General features: G+C 39.0%; 1 protein-coding gene across 27 annotated transcripts in view; it reads left to right on the top strand.

The window, feature by feature from the left end:
- The window catches only part of KCNMA1 (potassium calcium-activated channel subfamily M alpha 1), a 505,717-nt gene that overhangs the window by 473,865 nt on the left and 7,109 nt on the right, over positions 1 to 24,743 (top strand). For 15 of the 27 annotated variants that reach the window (XM_055802251.1, XM_055802256.1, XM_055802243.1 and 12 more), the window contains 6 exons: positions 1,096 to 1,209; positions 4,510 to 4,640; positions 13,180 to 13,374; positions 14,975 to 15,093; positions 16,866 to 17,090; positions 19,265 to 19,293. In XM_055802251.1, coding sequence (XP_055658226.1) covers positions 1,096 to 1,209; positions 4,510 to 4,640; positions 13,180 to 13,374; positions 14,975 to 15,093; positions 16,866 to 17,090; positions 19,265 to 19,293 — 813 coding nt within the window. Of the gene's footprint in view, positions 1 to 1,095; positions 1,210 to 4,509; positions 4,641 to 13,179; positions 13,375 to 14,974; positions 15,094 to 16,865; positions 19,406 to 24,743 lie in introns of those variants that run through there. The other 12 variants (XM_055802278.1, XM_005243555.4, XM_005243554.4 and 9 more) reach the window with 2 other exon arrangements.

Below are 24,743 nucleotides of genomic sequence, written 5' to 3'. Positions count from 1 at the left end.
ATTCCCGTGATTTCCGCAGCTGTAATGGACAAGGGAGATGGAACGTGTTACTCTCAGCTGTGAATTTTCAGCCCAACTGTTGCATGGGCTTTTGTATAACTGCCTGTTTTTCAGTGCTTACAATCCAACTCCAAAAGGCTTTGCCTGGGTATTTTTTATATCAAAAAAAATATATTAAAAATTAAAAATGCTCAGTGTCAAGAGCTTCGTTTCAAACTGTGTAGATAATCAGGCTGAAAACACAAATTTCTTCCGAGGTGAACCTTGCTGCTCTCCAGATCTGTTTTTGCTTTGAGTGCCTGCCAATGTTTCCTCTCCCACCTATGTTTCCTTTACATCCCCAAAAGTAAAAAACTTTCTGGTTTCTTTTCAAGCTTTCCTCTTATGCACCATTTGAAAACCTTTGTCTTTTTCCTTCCATCCTATCTTTTTCTTCTTCCCTATTAGAATGGGCCCTTCCATCCCAGTATTCCTATAACTGTAATCCTCCTAAAAATGCATATTATGAAAGGTGCACCCAAAAAGAAAAAAAACACCTACAATTGTGTGGGTTGTATTGCTCCTATATAACAGAAAATTTTAAATCCTGCATGTTGATCAAACCTGAAGCTTGCTAATGGAAGCAGTTTATTTCTTCTCGTTGTACTACTGTTTACAAACAATACTCTTTACAATGTTAATTGAGGTTTAAGGAAAGGTGTTTGTTTCAGGATTTTTTGAAATACTAATAGGACAAAAGTAAACCTCTCTAACACTGAAGCCTTGAATTTTTTTATAGATTTTTAAATAAGCATTGTTCTTTCCATTTTGCGTGTTTTGATGCAAAGGCTACCTAGGATAACAACATAAATTTCAGTTTCTCCATTAGCTACCAAATCTCTTACAGTAGAAATGACCTCCATGTCTGTGAAGGATTATGTTACTAAGAAATAATTGTTGAAATTTAAGTAACTTTTTTTTTTTAAAATGACAACTTTTTTACCATACTTTTTGGGAAAAAACAGAAAAATAGAGATGGGGAATTCCCTGTTGGTGGGGATTTGTTTAAATTATGTTTGTCCTGTATAAAATTTTTTTTTTTCCTTCTTCTTTTAGGCTTTACACCACCCGGGATGGATAGGTCCTCTCCAGACAACAGTCCAGTCCATGGCCTGTTACGTCAACCCTCCATTACAACAGGAGCCAACATCCCCATTATAACAGAGCTAGGTAAGGAAAGCTGGCATTCATCCTTCCATGCACGTTCCCCTATCCTTTCCCTACTTCCCTTGTTACGCAGTCTCAGGAACGTTAACTAAACTGTATCTTATGCTGCTATGTTTTCTCTTCTGATAACTGTTTTGAATTACTCTCGCTAAAGAAAGATTAGTAACAGTTGTTTCACTTTATACGAATAACTGAAATATATTTCTCTCTTCCCTTTGGGTTTTCTCCATTTTCTTAAATAAACACTCTATCAGACAAGATGCTTTTTACATAGTGTAACAAATAAGCAGGGGTCTTTGGGCTAAGGTTAGAAAAGAAAAAACCCCTACGCAGTAAGTATGAGCAGACATTTCCTGTGCATTTAATCAATAGTAAGAGGCCATTTGTTTATTTCTTCATGGTCCAGAACTGTTTAATCATGTGTAACCAAACTCTGTATAATAGTATGAGACATTTTACTCCTGAGAATACAATGATGGTAGGTAACCAGGCTCTGATTTCCACTCTAGCTGTGGGTATTTATGTTGTCAAGTGGTGTGATGTGAAGTGCAGAAGCTGTTCTGTTTTTTTCATGGCAAATACAAACTTGATTTGTGGTCCTTTGTCCTTTTATTTTCTTTTTCAGTTTTATTTTTTAGAGCCTTACCTGTCTTTTTCCCTTACTTTATTCTCTTTCTGTACTTTCTTTTCCCCCTAAATACTTTACTTATTAGCTAAGCCTGGCAAACTTCTGCCTTTGGTTTCAATCAGTCAGGAAAAAAACAGTGGAACCCACATTCTAATGATAACTGAACTGGGTAAGAAGTGCCTTTTTCCTTCACATCACTGTCTTATTTTCTGTTGTTGTTCTTACTGTCATCAGCTTTTTCTTTATTTATCTGGCTGTATCAGAGGGGCTACCCTCATGGCACTGCTTTGAATGTGTTTTATTTGTGGTTCTGGTTGAAATTGACTGTCTTGTTCTGGCCTTTCTTAATGATTTTTTTTTATATATATATATATATTATTTTTTTTCCCCCCACGCAGCATCAGTAAACCTTTGATCACACTCGTCTGACCTGCCGGCTGTTTTCATAGCACCTTCTCACCAACTCATTTTCTTTGGCCTGGGTCCCCACCTCTCGGGCCCTCCCTCCCCCACCCCCAATTTTTCTCTCCTTTTCTCTCTTTATTTCTCTTTTTTTCTCGTTAATTCAGCCTCTTGTCAACTTGGTGGACATGCCTTAGCAGTTCTCACAGGAAGTCCAAGAAGAAGTAAAAAAATACCAGGGAAAATAAATAAATAAAAAACCCAACCAAAACCCCAGCATCATATTTTCCCTTAAGCTATTTGTTTATATTGGGGAGTAGGCCTTTTTCTCAGAAGCTCGGCTTTTGAAGCTGTAAAAAAGCAGCCAAGCTTCTGTGTTGCCTCTTCTCAGTAAAGAGAGCTCTTGCCAGCTCTGGTGAGCGGTGGCTGATGAGCATGTCCCACGGTGCAGCACCAGGCGTTCCATCCCCCTCACCTACTTCCCTTCCCTAGGACCCTAGCCTGCTACCTTGCATCAGGAAGATAAAGACATTGAGGCTAAAACCACCCTTGCAGAATTCACGTTAGGTCTGTAGCACCTTGGAAACCGATGCTGTGTGTGGCTGGTGTCAGTCAGGCATGAGTCTGCCAGATGCGGATGGAAAAAGATCGCTACATTCAGTAGTGCCTACTCTCAATTTCCAAATTAAAGTGAGGCACAAACTCTTTGAAAAGTCCATTTTGCAATGAGACATCAGGCTTTCAATTGCTGTTTGGCTCAAGAACCTGGAGAATAAGTTGGTAGCGATTGTACAAAGGCAGGCGCATTGTGGGTATCGGTGTTTTTCAGGATGAAATTCTTCCACCTCCCCAGGCGGAACTCTTCTCTCTCTACCGTGCTGAGGTGTCGCATTGTTGTGATTGTCTCAGGGAGTGGGAAGGCAGGAATTTTCAATCCTACTTCAGCTCAGGTCCTGACTGAATGATCATGGCCAAGGACTGGCTCAACAGGGCTGTAAATGGAGGATAACGATTCTCATCTTTTTTAGACAGCTGTTGTGAAGCTTTATCTATAGTTATTCACGGTCTGTAATTTAAGCGTGGCAAGCACAGTAGTGCATACAGGTTGGAAAAGGAGTGGGTGGAAAATGGGACTATATAGGAAGGAAGATCAGAATAGCAGGCAGAAGAATTTCTAACCTAAGAAGTCCAGAGCCGAAAGCGTATCAGGTTAACAGCAGCTCTCACGTCGTTTTCAAAGCTGGCTGGGCTAGCTCAGGAGATGTGTTCACATGGGGAATAGGGTTGTGTGCAGTTTCAAACGCTGAAAAAGTTTTTAATTTCCCTTCCTTGCATGGGAACTGAAATTAATTTGTCATTTAGAAAGTTAAAGGGTATTTTGATGGCATAGCTAAGCGGTCTGTGCTTTCATGCCTGTGGAGGACTAATATGGAAATGAAATATTTCATGAAATGTGATCCACTTGATACGCTGATCTCAAGGAAACAAATATTTTTAGTGGAAGGAGGTGGAGGCAGAGAGCTTAACGGTGACAATGAAATGCCAGAGAAAGTCTAAATGACAAATATTACTTTATTTGGGCTTTTTCTTTAAAACAGCCTGATATAGATTCTTTTTCACAGTGGCTAATACAGAATTTGTGGCCGAGGAAGTGAAGTTACGGAGACAAATATTTGAACAAAAGGCAGTGCTGCAAGAGAATAGCTGGAGTATTGCTCATTCATTCAGATAGATGCATGTTAAAGGGACAGTTTATCCTCTTTTAAGCCGTAAGTGCATTAACACCACTCCAGTAAGAATCACAGCAGCACATCTAACAGATGCCTGTGGGCTATATCAGAGTTTTATGGACAGCCTTTGTTTTGCAACGGGGTTCTGACTTGGTATCTTGTGATAACATTTCACTGTACGTGCATACAGCCGTAGCCACTGTACCTGACCAACACCGAGATTGTCTTGATATATACAAGAGCATCGTGTATCTCATTCTGAGCGCAGGCAGCAGGTGCCACAAAGCTTCTTTCATGGCAAAGGGATAGTCACCTCTCCAGAATGAGTCTCACCTCTTATGAGCAAGATAATGACCGACAGATTTTTAAATGCACGTTTTCACATCCATCTTGATTTCATTTTCAGTGACGTCAAAGACACAAGTCTGTGTTTCCAGACATATGCTGTTTCTTTTTCTTTCTGACTGTGTAATGTGTAAGGTCACATGCTGGTGACCCAGAAACACCTTATGATTTTATTATTATTATTATTATTGTTTTCAGTAAATGATTCAAATGTTCAGTTCTTGGACCAAGACGATGATGATGATCCAGACACAGAACTGTATCTCACGCAGCCCTTTGCCTGTGGAACCGCGTTTGCTGTCAGTGTGCTGGACTCTCTCATGAGCGCAGTAAGCAAACAAAACCTTTTTCATTCCCTTCCATTGAACTTACTGTGAAAGAGTATGAAAGTGTGGTCCCTTTTCCACAGGTAGTCAGGAGAAGATGCTTTTCTCTTAGATGTCAGGAGAATTTCAGAGCCTAAACAAGGTTATTTTTTAGTTGGTCACAGAGTCCTTAAAAGAACAGAGATATCTAGGACGGACACGAGTCCACAGTTTTAAAAGCAATGAGTTGCATGTCAGGCATTAAGGATAACATTTTCCAAAACCTGTTGTATCTCCCTCCTGAAACCTAGACCCGAATTCAGTGTGTTGGTCCCTACGCTCACCGTTCGTGTCAGACAGCATCAATCGTGTTTTAAGCTTTTAATTTCCTGTAGCCATGAACAGTGCTCTGAGTATGAGCGCTGGGGGACACAGCTAGAACGATATGAAAGCCATTGCACGCATCACGTGAACTCTACTTGTGTGAAGAGAGGTCATCATCTCTTTTTCACATGAGTTGTCTTGTGAGTCAAAACATAAGTGCATGCCAGAAACTACAGATGGTGGCCTTTGGTTATGTCTACATTAGGGTTTTTAGTTTGCAGCCATAGTACAGTGTTACAACAGACGCCTCGGTCGTAGTCCTTGTCATCTCCCCTTGCTTCATATCGGCTAGGTTTTCAGACCAGTCTTGCTCTGTATGAACTGTACTTCTTTAGGAGGGACCTTAAACTCTGCTAAATGTCGCAAGGACATAGTCGTATTAAAATCTGAGCGTAGGCTTTCTGAGCTCCCTGCAGAATAAAGTTCTATAGTGCTGGGAATCATCTTATAAACCCCACGTAAGACTAGAAACGACTGAACAGGCTTCCTTAAAGGAGCCGAGTCTGACCTTCACCTAAACTTACAACGAAGCTTTTTGCTTTTAAGAAAAAAATCACAGTGATCTTTATTATTTAATATTTTATTCATATTTCTTGTTTATGTATGTGTATTACATATTTTTATTCCCTGCTATATTCCTCATATGTTCCATCCACAGATGAATAATATCAGTCTACGCTGATAAAATGTTATTCTAATGCAGCCTAGGAGTTTGCAATAAACTCAGAAAATACTTCCGGGCCATATTTTGCAGGTGTGACAAATTCAGAAAGCCTAAGCAAGCACACTTCAACTCTGTACCTTCTCTAATTAAAATCTCAATGTATAAAATATTTAGCATTTTCACATTACAAATGGGAGTAATTTAACACAAAGGTGCCAAATTGTTGTACTGAGAGCTGTTTATCTACTCACATTATTGTCTAAATCGATGTCCCTGAATGAATCCTTCGGTAGGGTGCTTCCAGGATCTTGGAGAAAGTAGCGTTAATTCTTCTGGTGGCCACTGGCATCACCACAAAAAGCAAGCCAAGCGTTGTGGGCACCACTTTGCTTGTGCAAAGGTGTATCGCGTAAATAGTAGTGAGGCAATAAGAAGTATGCAGAACATGACAGTTCAGAAATTTTTTACTTGGAACTCATCATATAATCCTCACAATAATTGTAGTTATTGCTAGTTTTTATTAACTTTTAGGTTTGACAACATGCCCCTCTGTTTCTGCAGTCCCTTTCTTCAACTGGGTCTTTTTTTTTTTTTTTTCCCCAAACATTTTCACATCTAAGCGGTCACATTACATGTCAGGGACAGCACAGCCTGAAGCCCGAGGGGTAAATGTGATAACAAGAGTAGAAAATCCTAAATTAAAAAAAAAGTACTAATCAAGAAGACAAGCCAAGGATTCAGTCAGTTAGTGTTGTTCACCATCCTGTCCTTGCTTTCACCACTTTCCTGATTGGTGGCAGCATTATTTTGTCTTTTATTCCTCAAAGGCCTAGTAAAGAGTTGGAAAAGTACCATTCTTTCTGACCCTTCAGAAAGTGTAAGATGTGTGAGATGTTTTTCCTTTACTATCCCTATTCTCATGGGAAGCATGTATTCTCCTTTCACTTCTTTTCCAAGGAAAAGAGCATTTCTCACACAAACTAATCTACTCGCACTATATTATCTTTTTTCTTTTTTTTTTTTTTTTTCATAGAGTACACTTGTTTTAAAGGATCAACTTCTATTTATTCTGCCTAACTTCCAGCCATTACTGACCAACCAAACCCAAAATCCTAACTAAATTGTGAGATCGGCAATCATGATTCCATCCTTTTAATTGTGCAGGAATTCTGCAAGAAGGAAGTAATTCACACTGTGCCAGCCTGTGCCAGCTCACTTTGAGACAGAGATATAGTTCATTATATGATCCACTTAATGATTCAGCGGGTTTTTTATTGGTTAATTTTTATAGAAAAAAATACAGCTTATGATCTCTGTTGATATATTTGGAATGCAAATTCCTTATATGGTCTGCAATACAAACATATAATGCATGAACTGCTCCATTAAGGATGAATGTCTTCTCGCAGTAGCGAGGTTTTGTAGTAAAGCAGATGTAAGAAGGATTACAAAGTAGAATAATACCCATGCATACAGTATTCTTTCTGACCCACAAGTAATTTGAAACATACATATGGACATATTTATATAGAAAAAGAGGTGCAAAATATGTTTTAAATAATTTGCTCAAATATTTAGTTATTGAATAATAATAATTCAGCAGAATTAATCCGTGTTAAATTACTATTTTCTTTTATATATTTTTAATTATATGGAAGTAGCGGACTAAACCCTACTCCCGAATCACAGATTACAAATGCATTCTCACTTTCTGATTCAAATCTGAGTGCCGAAGATCATTATGTCCTACTAGTTTAGCGTTATTTCCTATACAGTGCCAGTATCGGATCACTGAAATTTGAAATCATCTGATATTTTTTTATGTCAAGGATAAAAGACTTAATGAAGTTTACTTTTCAAAATGCTGTCTATGGGCTATCTACACACGGTTTGGCCTCTGCAGCAGAGGCAGTATATTCCACAATAATATATATATAGTGTATAGTATATAATATATATATATTAATATATATATAATATATAATAATTTGCAGGTCATTGCTGAGAAGGCAGCGATAAGCTCAGCACCTGCATTGCCTGGTTGATGAGCTGGTAACTGTGGGCTCTCCAGGCTTCAGTGAAAATGCTTGTGAAGACTGTAGGCATCGTTCGTGTCTTAAGTGTGGCAGTGGCTGCCGTTAGATTGCACCAGCTAATCATTATTGTGTCTTTGAAGAGGCATCTACTGCCATCAAAGACTTGAATATATTTTAATATTTGTTTTGTCAAACATATGCATAGCCAGGGAAAGAATATATGTAGTCTGTCGTTTCAAGGTGGTGGTGCTCCTGAAAAGCAAAGCACGTTCTCATCACCACATTGAATGTGAGTGGAAAAACACCAAATTGGAAGCCTCTTTTAGGCGATGTGGATGTTTTGTTAAAAGATTATCTGCACCTGTAAAAAAGTTATGTGGCATAAGATAGCTTAAGAGAAGCAAATTTTTGAGGAGAAGAATTTTTTTCCTTTTCTGGGTCTTGATGGGATAGGTGTTCCAGTAAATTCTGTACGTGCGAGGAAACTACTTTTATCAACAAAAATTGTTTACCTTCAAAGGTTTGAATAGTTGGCCTGAGAGTCAAAGCTTTCTGTTATTCCTTTTGGCACTGAAGCTATGAGAACCCTGAAGTTCTGTCAGGTTGGCATCCCTCCCATACATACCACTGACAACAGACTTGATAAACTGTCGGAGTGGTGCCATTTAGAGGCAAGGATCTCCAGAACCGGATTATAGCGTTTAACATACGATATCCTAGAATTTATTTCCTTGTGCTAGAACTTTAGGTCTTAATTTTTGTTCTATAATATTAAATTCTACTTTTTCTTTATATGAACAAAAGCACGGAATGGAAGACCATAGTTAAAAATAGCTTTCCAGTGTATCTCTTATTCAAGAGTCCTCCCTCAGGGATCCTCACAGTCTTATTTATACAGAAAATAAACTGTTGTAGTCTATGATATGGACAGTTTGAAACACAGGGCTTTTTTTCGTGCAAGCCTGTTCAGGGGATTGGCAGGCAGCATCTTGTAACCTAAAGAGTCCCAAACTTCTTTAAAATTTGGACAATATTTGGAGAATCAATCGGTTTTAAAGCGTGAAACATTGTTATTTATTTTCTGCTGTTGATTCTGTCTCAAAGGCCCTTTTGTTATTGGTATAAGTTACTGATGTTAGCTCAGTGGTTCCTCACGTTGGGCTATATATTATTCATTCAACAGAATTCCTCTAACTGAAAAAGAAAAGCAAGGTCAAATATTTATTTGAAAGCGGTGTTAAAAGCTGCATGCAGTGGAGGAGTTTTCTTAACAGAAATCCATAAAATCCCACTAGTAAACACACAAAAAATGGCATATATGAATTGGAAAATGACAATTTCAGAGTATTTATAAATGAAAGGCAAAGCGCTATTAAAGTTAAAGCAATGTTATTAAAAGATGCGCTAATTTTCAGTTAAATTTTCTGTAAAAGACCAATTAGTTTAAAAGGCTTGACAGCATTAACTGCAAAACATAAGCACTCTGGTAATTATACTTTAAAAAATGATTGAACAAACCGGAAAGCATCCCCAAAACGTTTGCAGGAGCTGCACTAGGCTTGCGGAGCGTAGGCTAGGTGGCACTGCTAGCTCAGAGATCTCCGCCGGAATGTCGGGGCTGTTTCCCCAGTTTCAGTGTCTGTGATGCCTTTCCTTTTTTGCTGTGTTTAGGCTACACCTCCTCCATACGCCCATTCCGGGTGCCGATTGCAGCGATGCCATACAGATGTCCAGTGTGGGGTTCTGTTAATGACAGTAGCAAACAAATATTTCTTCATTTTACTGATTTTACAGTCAACAAAAGGGTTTCACTACCATCACTGGGAAGTGTCTTGTTAGTTTAGGTACAGCAGCACCTTTCCAAAGACATTCTGTAGGCCGGTTTCTTACAGGTACTGGCGTATCCAGGCCATGTACCCTCCCACAGAGCAAGATGATCACTCTCTCATTAATTTCAGTGTATTATTATTCCAAAAGAAATGGATATCAGCTAGTTCAACTTTCCGTTGTCCCCCGGTTCCAAAGTGGCAAGAGGTAATGAGAGGAGTCAGAAGCATGGATGGACGAGTTTTTCCCTACAAGTGTTGAATATATTAGTGCAGGAGGGAGTGACCCTACGTAGCAGAAGGTGACAAGTTACAGCTTCCTATTCACCCATTTGTTCTTGCTTGTGGTTGGGCCTCTTCTGGTCGGTTGCGATGCCAGAGCAGTCCATCCTGAAAGTTGGAATCTTTTCACCATGGATGGCAAAACCCCCCAAACCATCATTTGGCTGCACTCATCTGTCTGATTTAATGGTGACACCCACATCAGTTATGGCGTGAAACCCAGATTAAGCCATTGTTCCAAGAGAAATGTTGCCTTCTTTGCTAATAAGTGTCTTAGCTTTGCCTTAACATTTGTCTAGCAGTGGGAGGCCTTTCTCTGGTGACAGCATTCTGTTCTACCGACAATAGATCTGATTCTTTTCTCATTTGCATCAGATTCATAGTAGTGTGTGGCTCTCAGAGTTACTCCTGGTTGGCACATGGCATAAGTCAGAATTGGGCCCATTATGTCTTAATTGCACTGGAGCTTGGGGGTGGTGTATTGCATTGCATTTTATTTTATTTTATTTGTATTAATTTGTGACAGGTGCATGACTTGATACATGATTTTACTACTGCTTTCATTTCTCGATTTAATATGAGATCTGTAGTAAAATGAGCGATATGGCCATGGAATAATTTCTTAGTATATCATGCTCGAGCGAACTACAACTGAATTTACGGTAAGGGGTAATTGTGCACTTGCACAGTACAAAATTCAGATGAGCTAAGAGTATATGTGTTTAAAGCTTGCATTCTGGCTACAGTTGCTATAATTTGAACTACACAATAAAGAGAGAGAGAGAAAGAATTGGAAACCAGTGGAGGCTGGCCTAATGATACCTCCTGAAGAAGAATAAAATTATTAGTACAATTTTAGACTTTTGCATGTTCTACCAATCACTGCAAATCAGCAGTCTATAAGATGAAGCTGTTTTACATGAACCAGCATTTATCAGTCTTAGAGCAGGTGAACATCTTTTACCATAGTTGGCTTCACTGTAAATCAGACTTGAAAAGTCTACCAGTAAAGACGGCTTTACTTTGTTTCATGTTCTTCTATCTTGACTTCTAGAGGTAAAACTGAGAGTAGTATTTTTGAATAATACTAAATATCACTACTTACTAGAAGAAAGAGGAATCAGAAATTCTGAATAAAGGAGTGGGGAAGGCATGCAAAAAGGTACTGTTGCAGAAAGTGGTCTGCTTTTGTGAAGATGTGTGCTTAAAGTGCTATGCAGAATATATTGAAGCACATTCTTACTGGAAGGGCTTTTCCAGCTTTTACAGTCACGGTGTCTTCAACCTTTAGATCTGGCAGAATTTGGTTTTATATCCATGAAACTGCTGTCAAGTAACATTGCTGCCTAACTGCAGCTAGGAATCGTACTAATTATTTTAGTTCTGAGTGGTATGTAGTATATGCTGACAAAGGCTAAAAAAAGAGGCTCAACTCAATGCCTTTTTTTTTTTTTTTTTTTTTAATCCTATGTACTTCCAACTTCCAGTTAGAAAAGCGTAGCTTGGCGGTAAAAGTTGCCAAAGAGGGCAACTCTGATTCTCACCTCAGGGACATCAAGGAAGAAGTAATTGAAGAATAAACAATCACGCCTGAATGTCTTCTCTCTCTCACCATGGCAATTCCTATTAAACATCATATAATCACTCCAGACTCACATTCCTGCAAGGGGTCACATTGATTTTTCTGTATGTTAAGAAAGGTTTGAGTATTACACTTGAATTGTTACACAGTGCATCCACATATGTAAGAGCTGATTTGATATTAGCTGTTGTTTTAGACTAACTGAATCTTCCTGAGCCCCTACTAATGCCAGGCAACTCCTTACACTACACTTTGTATTTAAAGTATGTAGTGCCTTACCCAGGCGATATTTAAAATAATTGGAGTTGATGAGATGCAAATATTTGCTTTAGGGCATGTATAACAATAAAAATATGTTCCCCTCATTTTGATTTAGTCAACAGGTGAATGGCGTGTATGCCTATGTAAATAAGCAGAGAAGCTTGAAGTTAGGAAACTTCACTGTAACAATGAAAAACCGTGTAGAATTCATTTTCTCCTGTTTTATCTGTCATCTCGAGTGAACAATAAAACTGAAATTCCATTGTACAAAGAAAGAATATCAAAGTAACATGGATAGGAAGCCAGTTCTGCTTTTTGATCTCAGGATAAAGTATCTCAACCTGTACCTCAGTTTACCTGTGTATTAAGTACAATTGCATTATATGGCTAGAGCAATGAATTTCATTGAAGGGCAGTATTTAAGAAGCATTACCTTTGACCAATAAGCACTGTTTGAGAATTCAGTATTCATTTTTACCTGGTTGGATTACAGACATTTGTTCCAAGTCCTAAATTCAACAAAAGTCACTAATCTAGTAAAGGAAACCAGAAATCCAGTAACGTCAGTCCTGGGTACTCCACAGCGAGCTCATTATCTTCTGGTACATCCCCCATGCTTGCAAACCTCCTGAAAACGCAGGCGTTAGTGACATTGTAAGTGACGGTGTCTCCCTTTTTTTGTTCAGCTTTTTTTTTTTTTTTTTGCACAGTACATTGCAGATATTTAGCTGAGTATCTCCGAACTATACCAGTATACTTTTAACTGAACTTGAAAGTCATTCATCTGGCATTAAATTAATATTTAAAATACCCATTGTTTGCCTGACAAACCAGCAATGTTACAGATGCTGGCAAAATGTCAGTGTGGAGTAAATCTCCCCTAATAAACCACACTTACCCTATACCCTAGAGTTTTTTAAAAGGACCACCAGGATCCCAAACTCATCATACATTTATCTGGAATGAACTCAAGATGTTTAATTGATACATGCTTATGTCTGAACACTGTCAAGTCTCGTAATAAGATGTTTAGTACAATACATCGGTTAGACTGCTAGAGTCCAGCCACAGTAATAAGTAATGACATTTGCAGCACAAAGGCAGCTCCCCAACGAATTGGTGACAAGAGTAAAAAGGCAATCTAGCCTGTGTAAGCTTTAAATGTGGTCTGAATTTTACAATTACATGTCCTAAAGCCCATTATTAGACATGAAGGCAATAAGAAGGAAAGCAGTCATTGCATCACTACTAACACCAATTATAGGAAACATAAATCATTCAAATTTTTGTACTTTAATAAAAATCAGCCTGAATTGGTGTTTAAAAGGAAGGATCTAGTATAGAAGCCTAATGGGATAGAAGAAAATAGAGTAATTGGAGGCTGCTGTCTTTTCACTTTCTATATAAAATTATTTGAAGAGACAGCCAAGAACTTTAAACAGCAGAAACCCAGAAAAGTTGTAATTTGGATGTCTTCAGTTGTGACTTTAATGGTGTTTGCTTAAAGAGCTTTCTTTTATCTCTGCAGACATACTTCAATGACAATATCCTCACACTGATACGGACATTGGTAACAGGAGGAGCCACACCAGAGCTGGAAGCACTGATTGCCGAGGAAAATGCGTTGAGAGGAGGTTACAGCACGCCCCAGACACTTGCGAACAGGGACAGGTGTCGAGTTGCTCAGTTGGCTTTGTATGATGGGCCCTTCGCAGACCTAGGGGTAAGATCACCGGGGGCTCGGGGCAGGGGGGGGGGGGCGGGATGCAGGACCAAGGCGGGTCTGCAATCTGTTTGTTTTCTCTCAGATGGAATTAGAAGTCTCCCTTCATTAGAGTGTAATTTCTACCGTTTAATTGAATAGAGCTTGTGGGTCGCTGGACAGTGTACAGCACAGGGTGCCAGGTTTGCCCTTGCCCTTTGTACGAAGCTCTGTGACTTCCCACACTCCTTGCCTGGGTGTTTCACACGGAAAATCCTGTGGCGGCTCCTAGTTGTCAGCTAACGAGGTGGATGAGCTGACCTGGATGGTATACCCATTCTAATCCAGTGTAAACATTCTAATCCAGTGTAAACATCAGCGATATCTATACCTTGCCTGGGTTTTGATAGGCTTATTTAGTCTTTCCACAGAGCTTCCAGTTCTTGCTTAAAATATGCTAATTAACTTGAAATCATAGCCATAAGGTTTGTTTTCTGCTGTTTCGGGATGAGCTGAAAATCTCATGAAATCCTAATTTTCTGATATTTTGGCTCCACTATCCTAAGAGCAAAGGAAAGAATAAAAGCAAAACCGAATAAAGAAACAATCTTTGGATGCATTCAGATAAAGAAGTATCTAGAAATGTTTTCTGGACTCAGTCTTGTAATCTTGAAGTGAATCCCAAAGCACCCACTTCGCTTTGATGATGATGTAGGATCTGCTATTTCTTAAATTAACCTTGTGTTCACCAGTTCTGTTCAAAAAGAATGGAGCAACCTTCTCCACAGGAATGACAGGGAATCACCGTTTCAGGATTATGGGCGATGAGGGTACACAGATAGAAGTAAACAGCCTTTCGGTTCATGCAGAAGTCCGTTTATAGCAGAAACTAACAGCTCATCAAAACACTTGGCTATCGGCGTAACGTTTTCAGAAATAAAAAAAGCAACACCCATCCTTCAAGTACTCTTTCGCCAGCACCTCAACCGCACTACATTGTGAAGGCAGAAGGCATTAACACTCATCGTGACTTAAGAATCAATATTTTTGAGATACAAATTATGGAATCTAAACTATTTTTTCAGCTAATCAGAACATTTTATATTTTTTATGAAAATTGGCATACATTTAATCATTATTTTACAGTGGGTGCTTTTTTATTACCCTTTTAATGCCGCAGAATTCTGATTTCTGTTGTGATCCCCGGTCAATTTATTTATCTAGATGACAGTATGGCTACTGCCAGAAAAGGATCAACAATACTAACAATTGTAATACCATGATTAATGGAATTTGTAGAGTATGCATTGTTTGGTACCAAACTTTATATTTCCAGCTTAAAGCAAATGTCAGTCTTCCCAATTTACCATCTTTTCATGGACCGAGGCTCTCCAAAATAATGATCACTTTCCATAATTAACTATTTGAAATAATACATTTAGATGATTCATTTCCTTAGGTAAAAGATTCTCATTTGTGACAAGCAACAGTATGTCTATGCATTGTCCTTTTTGTACAGGCTCATACGGAAACTCCTGTTCCCTGACATTGTGTTAACAGAGAAAGAAAGGAAAAAAATGTGCTGTTCTCTCTCCCCCCCCTCCCCCCTTCTTTCTCCTAGGATGGAGGTTGTTATGGAGATCTATTTTGTAAAGCACTGAAAACATACAATATGCTTTGCTTTGGAATTTATCGATTGAGGGATGCACATCTAAGTACTCCCAGCCAATGCACTAAACGGTAAGTCCAGTCTTTCAGAACATCTGCTGCACTGTTTTTTGGTCTTCTGGGTGAGGGAGATCCCAGTGCCTGGAATCTAAACCCTAAAATCTCAATCTAAAAGAGAGCTTTCTCCGTATTTTACGTAACTGCCACAAAGGTAACTCTTTGAGGACTTCATGATGACTCTTTTGCTGAGTTTAAATCACAGGCTGGATATTATAGCATGAGTTTTCAGCTAATTTTAATAAAAAAAAATGTAAAGTAAATTTTCCAAAAGTATGATTATATTGTTTGATGTATGATGATCCACTGCTTGCATACAAGGCAAGGGCTTCAGTTTGCTCATATCCATCAGCTGTAAGCTACTGGATAATAATTTAGATTATAGTAGCAACACTTTCTTTTTTCTGAATGCTCAGAAAATATTCCTGTGGGCTTCCCCTTGGTCCTGTCTGTAGCTAATCATTATTTCTTCCAGTAAATGGAAACTCTTCTCTTGGTAGGCTGCGTTTTAACTTCAGCAGCACCAAGGCTGACCTCAGTGCTGTAAATAGAGCAGGTTCGTTTCCATCTTTGCAAACTGAAGGCCATTTAGCAGCTTACTTGAAATGTGTCTTAATTAAGTGCCTACTAGAAATACACACACAGACCCATACCAGAACTATCACAAATCTACCATCTGTTACTGTTTCATTCTCTGCAAAAAGCATCTTTATTGGGCGAATGTGGCAATAAACAACCCTGCAGCCCACCAAAGTGGTTTCTTCTGTAAGGATTTGAACAAATTGGGTAGAAAAAATGTTTTTCGGTTTAGATTTATGCTGTACTGGCTATTCTTGGGATTATTTGTTGGATTAATAAATGACTTCTGTCCCTGAGGCAGCTAAGCAGATTTCTTAAGAACCCTGAATTAATTTGAAAAGAAAGTGTGAGCTTCATGATCAATTTTACTCATTTCTTGCTTGGACAGAAAATGCCTGTTGCCTTGCTCAACTATGTTTTTCACAGGCATGAAAGAATTTAGCAGCAAGGTCTATAAGCCCTTCCTACCCTGGAAGGGGGTTAGGGGAAGGTGAGGTTCTTGAAATTCGTTGGGCTGTTTATTTCAGGTCTGGGATGTATACTTAGCAATGCTGGATTCTTGGATGTGCAGGTTTCCCTTTATGAATGCTCTTTGAGGCCATGAATGTACCTGTGGAATGAATGAACAAAATTAACATTGCTGCAGATTTGCCGATACATTTTTCTGTAGCTTGATTTATGTAGAGTCACAATCCAAACAAGTAATAATATCCCTTGCTCTATTGACAGTATTTAAATATTTAATAATTCTGTAGTAAATATGTATTTAGATAGAACTGCATCTAAAATCCTCCTTGCCCTGCTTTTTGGCTGTTCTTTTAAATATGTTGTGGGTGAGTAGGTTACTGTGTTTTGTCAACATGTGAATCTGTTTGCTAGAGTCATTGCCTTGAGGTGCAGCTAGGGAAAGGCGGGTGGTTGGTAAGGTGTCTGCTTTGAAAAATAATGACGTGATTTGCTTGAAGAACATCCTGCTCAGACAGTATGTCTGGGTGACAGAAAACATAGAAAAAGTGATATCTGACGTAAGAAGGTCCAGTTTCATAGTGGGCATTATGTGAGCTAAAATTAGATATGCACTGAAGGAAACAGAGATGCAAAAATCTGGGTAAATGTTCATGAGATAACAAGTCTAGAAGAAATGTTTTACTACAAATCTAAATGTGCTTTCTCTTTCTTTCTTTCCTTCTTTCTTCCTTTCTTTCCAGTTATGTTATCACAAACCCACCATATGAATTTGAGCTTGTGCCGACAGACTTGATCTTCTGTTTGATGCAATTTGACCACAACGCTGGCCAGTCCCGGGCCAGTCTTTCTCATTCCTCCCATTCCTCCTATTCTTCCAGCAAGAAGAGCTCATCAGTTCACTCCATCCCATCAACAGCAAACCGACCGAACCGCACCAAGACCAGGGATTCCCGGGAAAAACAGAAGTATGTGCAGGAAGATAGACTTTGATATGTGTACCTGCTCCCACTGTGTGTGAACTTGCATTCACCACCCATTCTCCCCAGTTAATGTTTCCAGCAGTAATGTTCCCTGTTTTCCCATGGAGTTTTCCCTTTTTGTACACATATTTTGCATATGTATGACAGTGTGCATGTGATTGTCATTTTTATTTCACCACCATAAAACCCTTAAGCACAACAGCAACAAAGCAGACGGACCAAAAGTTATTTATGATGCTAGGGGAGAAAAAAGAAAAAAAATTCTAAACCCATAGGCACACTGAAAACATAAATAACTCACTGCAGTTACTCTACATATCAGAAACTAGAGTATATTTAACGTGAACACTTGCTCTTGATGTCAGAGTTACACAAAGAAAGTCATTTAGTGCAGAAGTGTTGATGTATGTTGTAGGGTTTTTTTTTATATTCATATTTACAGGAGTTGCTACATTTATTTGAAGCGTATAAAACTAACCCATTGGGGAGGAAAAAAAAAAAAAAGAGAGAAAAAAAACCACATAAAAACCCCAAAATACCAAAAAAATCCCTACTGATTTTTCACACTCAAAGCTTATATTGTATAGGGCTTACACTCTTTGTATAGATTATTGCTGCGCACTTGCTTTATACCAAAGCAACATCAGGGACTTTTCTGCTTGTTTAAGGTCTTTCTCTAAAATACTAGCCTTTCGGAGATAGCGTCTTTTCCCTTTAACACTGAAATTGTCTGGGCATGGAGTTGTAAAACTCCAATGGTTTAATTTAAGTTTAGAAAGAGTCTAATTGCATATTAAATTATTATTCTGTCTATTTATACTGCCACATGAATAGCTATATTTTCTTTCACTTTTGACATTTGGGATAAAAAGCCATATGTATCATAAATATTGGATGTAAGTCATTAAAAACTGCCTTCCTGGGACTTTTACATCTTTAAAAGGTGAATTAGTCACCTTATGTACAGAATAAATAATGTTCAGAAAAGAGCAAGCATTTTTCTATGCTTAAGTATCAGATCTCAAGGGACTTTGTTCCTTTCCCCAGATGGTAGTTTAACTTTTCGAAGTTAGAGTGGTGGTATAAATCTTCCAACAAGAGGCCTAATATGCGAAGAGCCTCCAGAAACACTGTTCCACCTTCTAGCTGGTTCTTTCCAACAGGTGTGTGCCAGTATGCAGGAATACAGGGAAGAAAACTAGTGCCTTTAGGGTCTCCCCCACTGCGGAGGAAAAGGTGCTGTGCCCTAGACAGCTAAGGAGCAGAACAAGAGGCCTGGGGTGGAAATATTCCCTGTGCTGAGGCATCTTGTCCTAGGAGCACTTGCCAGAGTCTGGTTCTTGCAGATTCTTACTGACACGCCCAGCCAAACAAAAATGGTGACAGAGAATTAAAGTAAGTAGTGGAAAGGAACCTGTCAGAGAAGACCATAGAAATGATACTTCAAGCTTGGGTTTTTTTGCTTTTTATTATTATTATTTCTTCAAATGCCAATCTTTTGAATGATAGCACTAGTCCTAGGTGGTATGAAGAGTCTCCCAGGGTAGGGAGGCCAGAAACACCTATCACCTTGCCTTGCTACCCAGCGAGAGAGCATGCAGCCAGAAAAAGAAATATTTGGATGCAGAAGTTATTAGCATTGTAACTGCCAACCCAGACAAGGTGCTTTTATGGTTAGTGTTGTTTTCTACCTTCCCCTTCCCCAAGCATGATGATTTTGAAGATTTGCTTGCTGTGTGAATTGACAATGAAGCCAAGCACTTTTACTGACAAACCCTGGAACCATCAAAGTGGGCTACGGAGAGTACCACTGTGCAGTGTTAAGCGTAACGATTGGAATACAGTATATATATATATATATCTATATATATCTCTATATATGTATATATATGTCTATCTCTGTGTGTGCATTCAAATGCAGCTGTAAGTCCTATCAGTGAAATACGTTGCAAATTATGGATGCTCCCCTACAAATAAGTCTATTACAGTTGCTCTTCTTCACAAAGACAAATTCATGTGTTTCTTTTGCAAAGAAAGTTATAACGTTTTGCCCTAAGAATATTTATTACTACAAGGATGTGCCAGTTAAAGTGCTCAACAGGAAATATGACAGTTTAAAAGCATTGTAAAACTTACATAGCTTACTTCTTTTTCTAAAGTGCAACAAGGATGAATAGAATGGGCCAAGGTATGACAATTAATGGTTCTGCATGACCTAGCGACTGCTGTGGGTTTCCTTCTATAACTTGTCCTTGTGAAAACTTGTGAAATTAAAAAAAAAAAAATAGTTACAAACTTTATTCAGTTACTGGTTTGTTTGTTTGGTTGGTTGTTTTGTTGGTTTTCTTTTGCCTTTTTTTCCCTCCGAACCAGAAGTAAAACTGGCTGCTGCTGCTGCTGCTGCTGTTGCTCAACCCTCTTTTCTTTTTTTATCCTCTCATCTGCTTGCCTTTCTAATTGCACGTGTCCTTTTGTGAACACCCAGGTTCCTGCTCAGTGAAGATGCCTACCCTGATGCAGACATTACTTTAACTTCCCATTCCTCATTCCAGTTCCTTCCCTCCCTGCCCCTCCCTACTCCCCTGTCCCCTGTGTATGTTCATGAGCATCTTTTTTTGTTGGCAATATTGACTGAAGATAGTTGAGAGCAGTTATGCATTTTGGAAGAATGTTAATGGCTTTGACACCAAAATGCTTTTCCATTAATGTTTTATCTGTTTTCCATTTAGCAGAGGAAGGAAGGGTGTTAATATGAAGCCACTTGTCACATACTACATAATGATTTTATCCCCCCAAAAATAGTATTTGTGTAACTGTGCAGCTCAAATAGAAAAAATACACGCAGTGTACGTTAGAGAGGCAACTTGCCTATTTTGTGAGCAGCAGAAAAGTAATATAGGGATGCAAATCTGAATTCTTCAAATCATACTGAAGTCTTAATTCTCCTCTGTCTTCTGTCTGAAAGTTGGAAGTCTTAAAGTTTTTGACTTTTACTTATACCATGTGCAATTTTCACTGCTAACTACAGTCAAATTGATCAAATAGTTTGTTACAGCGATGAAGGTTTTCTGATACGGATATGCCGGTGACACTGGGAGGTGGGTCACTACCAGTATAGGAATGTTGAAATCAACTATGTTATGCTGTCAGGTTTTTTTTTATGTTGAAAAGTAAGAAGAATCCCCCAGTTTCTTCGGAAGCCTGTCCCAAGTCAAACGTTCTTAGTAACTTACCCTGATTAGTTTCTGAAAGTGGAAAAGCAGCACTGGTGACAAGAGATGACCTTTTAGAGCTTTAAGCGGAGGTTCTGCCACTTTATATCAGTCCCAGCATGAGTTCAACAGTGGAAACTAGGTTCTTGGGCGCTCTGTTGATCCAAGTGTTGACACAACCCCATATCTAGCAGACCCGCAGGTTCTTGGCATGGGTTCCCACTGGACTGGACTGGCAAAGTCAGGCATTTCCCAGTGAAACTTCTATTGTCAAAAGTAGACAATTTTGTTAGTTTAAAAAAAATAAAAAAACCAAACAGCAAGAGCAAGTCCAGAATAGCATTTTTGTCCCAAAACATTAGTTGCCTTGGCGTAACATAAAGACCCTCACAGAAAGCAAGAACAGTTTCTCCTCTCTCACCCTGCAAGTTACTTGCTGCCTGTTACATGTAAAATATTCATTTGCCAAAGAAAGAATTGCTGAGCAGGTGGGTGGAGAAACTCTCATTACTTTTTTTCTCATACAGGAAGAAATTGCATGGGAGAATTTTCAGCTTAGCTAGAAAAGAGCTGCCTGTGTGGGGTGGGGAGGCACAAATCCACCTGCATGCAGACTCCTGCAAGTGTCACAAAAGAAAAAAAAGCGTGTTTAAAACAATTGTAAGGTAACTTGGGATTATGGTGAGAATACAGATTTAGCAAAATCCTTGTGTCATGTTTAGCCAGTACTTTCTTTGCCTCTGCTCAGAAGAGGGAGTGTTTCACAGTGACGTTTATTTAAATGTGATTACTCCATCCAGAATTAATGACAGAAATTTTAAAGTGCCAGGACAATAAATCCATTGGAGAGAATTGCTAGAATGTTATACAGGTTGAAGAAATCTGAATTTTGATAATTTTTATTATTTCTATCTTTTCATGCTGCAGGGAACAGTCTTATACAAGATGTTAATTTTCATTTATTTGTTACAAGAGCATGAAGCCTTTAAAAGCTTCTTGGCTGCACTGGGATGCTGATAGCCCATTGCAAACACGGGTGGTTGAGCGGAAAGTAAATATTTTCTTTTTTCTGATACATGAAGCTACTTAGCTGTTCCAAAATCTCTCAGGTGATGCTGTTAAAAAACAAACCTGCCAAATAGTGTAGGAAGATAAAAAAAAAAAGTATGAAACTGTGCCTGTTCTCACTGTAACATAGAAATGCATATGGTAAGGATTAATATGCATATGCCAAAAGGGAGAGAAACCGACTGAACATGACAGAGAACTAAAAACCAGCAAATAAAAGGGGGTTTCTGGATTGATTTAGCGGAAGGAGTAAGTAAGTAGCTCATTTAAGATGTGTAAAAAATCTGTGCTAAGACTTTGGAAGATGTATGAAAGTCAGCCTGTGAGCATAACAAAAAAGATTGAAAAGCATTTAAGGGATTCAAGAAGGACATTTAGTAACTGGGAGCAGACTATCTTAGTGGCCAAGAGAAAAGATGAGGAGCATCAAGCTCACATTTCAAAGGTAAGTGTAGAGGTCGATGGGCTTCCACAGGAGATTTGTCATTATGTGGTCAAAGACAATTTTAACAGCAGAAGAGGCACAGGAAAGGTATAGAGCTGGGTCCAAGCATTTCATGCTGGATGTGATAATGCCCGGATCAAGGTTTCAGCACTGGCAAAAGGAAATTTCAACAGCAAAAGAAATTAGAATCTACCAGTTCCTGCATTTACTTAGTTTCTGTATTTATTGCATGCCAGGTAAAGGCAAAAAGAGACCTGATGGTGTCTTTCTAAAGATCAGCTCCCTGGATATGATCTTTACTGTAAAGATTAATATCTAAATAATTGCCTTGTTTAGAAAAACCCAGGGAAAGCAGGGGAGATGGCCGTGCTTTACACTGGCTGCTGAGAAACACAGTGCAGCTCATCCCTGCTCCTTGGCACTCACACAGTGAGTGCTCCTTCCTTGCTAGGAGATTGAATTACCTTGCTCCAAGTCCTGTTTGTAAGGAAAGTTTGTGCACCATGCGTTAAAAAAAGCAGGTAGAGATAAAAGTTCACAGTGCTTAACTTGCCTCAAAATCATTTTAAACACAAACCATTAGAAAACTGCTAGTTTGAAATTGTTTATGTGATCTTGCAAGGCTTCTAAAACATGATAACCATCACACTTTACACCTCTCTGAAAGGTTAGTTTAATCGTAGATCACATAAAATTGGTTTCCACAAATGCATAATGGTTCATGTGTCACACTTGAACTAAATGGTTTTTTTAAATGGAGCTGAAATTATTTTGATGTGTACACATTCCCAGATATTTTTTTTTCCCTACAACCTTTCTTAAACCAGCCCCCATCAGGAAACATTCCCTTAAAGTCTCATTAATAATTCAGATGTTCTGATTACTTTAAAAGATCTATGGAATTGAGGCGCTTTTTTTTTTTTTAAAACTGCTTGACAAAAAGATAAATGAATGTAGAAAGAAGCGGTAGGAGTCTGGCAAGCTGTAGATCATCTCTGAACAGATTGTAACTTTATCATTCTGTCAGGAAGAATAATTTAAAGCACTTAATCAGTTAGCTTCAGTGTGCAGGATGTAACATTATGAATTCCTATCGTCCAATCTGTTCAAATCAAAGGGAACTTAATTATAATAGGTGAGAGAGAGATGGGAGATTGAACATTGTTCAGACCCAGGCAACTTTAAGGGGGCAGGGAACTATTTACCCTGGTCACAAATGAGTAGAATATTTTAAAAAGAAGCTAAATACATTTTAGAAAAAGGGCAAAAAAACCACTACAGTAGATCTGTTTACATTCTCTAATAAGCCACTAGCATTTAAAACAAATCCTTTTCTTCAATTTATTTTTTTTAAAAAGCACGAGCACAGGTAACATATATATACACATAATTTGGGGAAAGAAAAAACCATGATGGATTAATCCCTCATGAGTTTGGGGTTTGTTGTTGGGGAGTAGAGGTGCTGCACATAGGTGCTGAAAGGCCGTATCAAGCATAAGTGTTTAAAAATCATATTCATGGAAGTACCTGAGAAGTCCAGTAATTCTGGAAACGAACCCCTTTCTTTAAAGGCCCTACCTTCGAAGCCGGTGGCTTACATTTCTGGCCAGATAGTTCTCCTTTATTCTTCCTGGTCTCCCAGTTTCTGTTCTCTGCTTCACCTCCTCAGCTTTTGTGTTCAGTCCTTGGGTTTCCAAGGTTGATTTGGCTTTGCTTATTTGTATTTATGTAACTATTTAAAGTGAGCACTTCTCCCACTCCTGCCCTGATTCCAGCCCAGCTACAGCAGCACTTCAGTGGCAGTTTGTCTCACGGAAAGGAGACACGAGAGCTTCTTGAAGCGTTCCCCGTTGGAAAGAGAGTTGTGTGTTCATGTTAAGAGCAGCAGCTCTGATGTGGCACACATTAAACCTTGTATGTAATTAATAACAATGCCTCAGCTGCAGAATTGCATCCCCAGAACCACATGTGCTGGCTGCTCTGCACCCTCACCTCTGGAATTTGGGGAAGGAGGATGAGAATCGAGACCCCTGTTCAACAACTGCTTATCAAAGCAGAAACACCTAATGGCCATAAGCCACTCTAAGTTAGTCTTTGAACAGAGCTACCTATCTTGTAAAGTTGCACACCTTAACTAAGAAATGACAGCAGTAATTGCTCTCAAAAGGGCTTAAGAAAATTCTTCTGTTTTTTTTTTTTTTTTTTCTTTTGTGACTTTTAAGAAGTTTTTGTCCACAGTCACCTATGATCAATGCCACATGGTGGTTACGGTCATAAGCAGCTAGGGAATGGCTGCACCGCTGCGGCCTCGCACCATCCTCACTCCCAGCCCACCATAAATCAACACCATAAAATTCTTCCCATGTTCATGGAACCAGACACTGCCCCAAGATATAAAAGGAACAGCTTCCCCTCTAATCTTCCTTTAAGTCAGGTCCTTGCTTCCTTTGCCTTGCTGCTGCATATCACTACCAATGCCCTCGGGATTACCTTGAGCCCCTCACAGAGCCACCTGCAGGGATGGTCCCTACCCCATCCCAAACTGGTGCCCAAGCAGCCGGCTTGCTAAGTAGCAATGGAACAGCCACCACGTACAGCAAGGAGCAAGGCTGCTGTCTGGCACCACGAATGCGTAGAGGATTTATTCTAGCACCAACTGCAGAAAGTTATGTTCTCCTCTGTGATTTCTGAGCCAGCGGTGGCGACTGCCACAAAGCTGGGATGATTTGGAGAAATCTCCAGCTCTTTAGGTGCTCCTCTGTATATGGACTGACCTGCTTTTCTCTGCATTACCCTCAACCCACCCGCTCTCCCTGGCTTCTCACTTTAGCCTTTTGTTGGGTTGGGTTTTTTTCCCCAATAAATGAATCAGAGGGTGTTCACAGGAGCATTAAAAAAAAAAAAAAAAAAAAA

The sequence above is a fragment of the Falco peregrinus genome, chromosome 1 (assembly GCF_023634155.1).
Source record: "Falco peregrinus isolate bFalPer1 chromosome 1, bFalPer1.pri, whole genome shotgun sequence".
In the NCBI taxonomy this organism is placed as follows: Eukaryota; Metazoa; Chordata; class Aves; order Falconiformes; family Falconidae; genus Falco; species Falco peregrinus.
The sequence above is the reverse complement of the archived record's forward strand: the minus strand, read 5'-3'. Positions and strand labels throughout refer to the sequence as shown.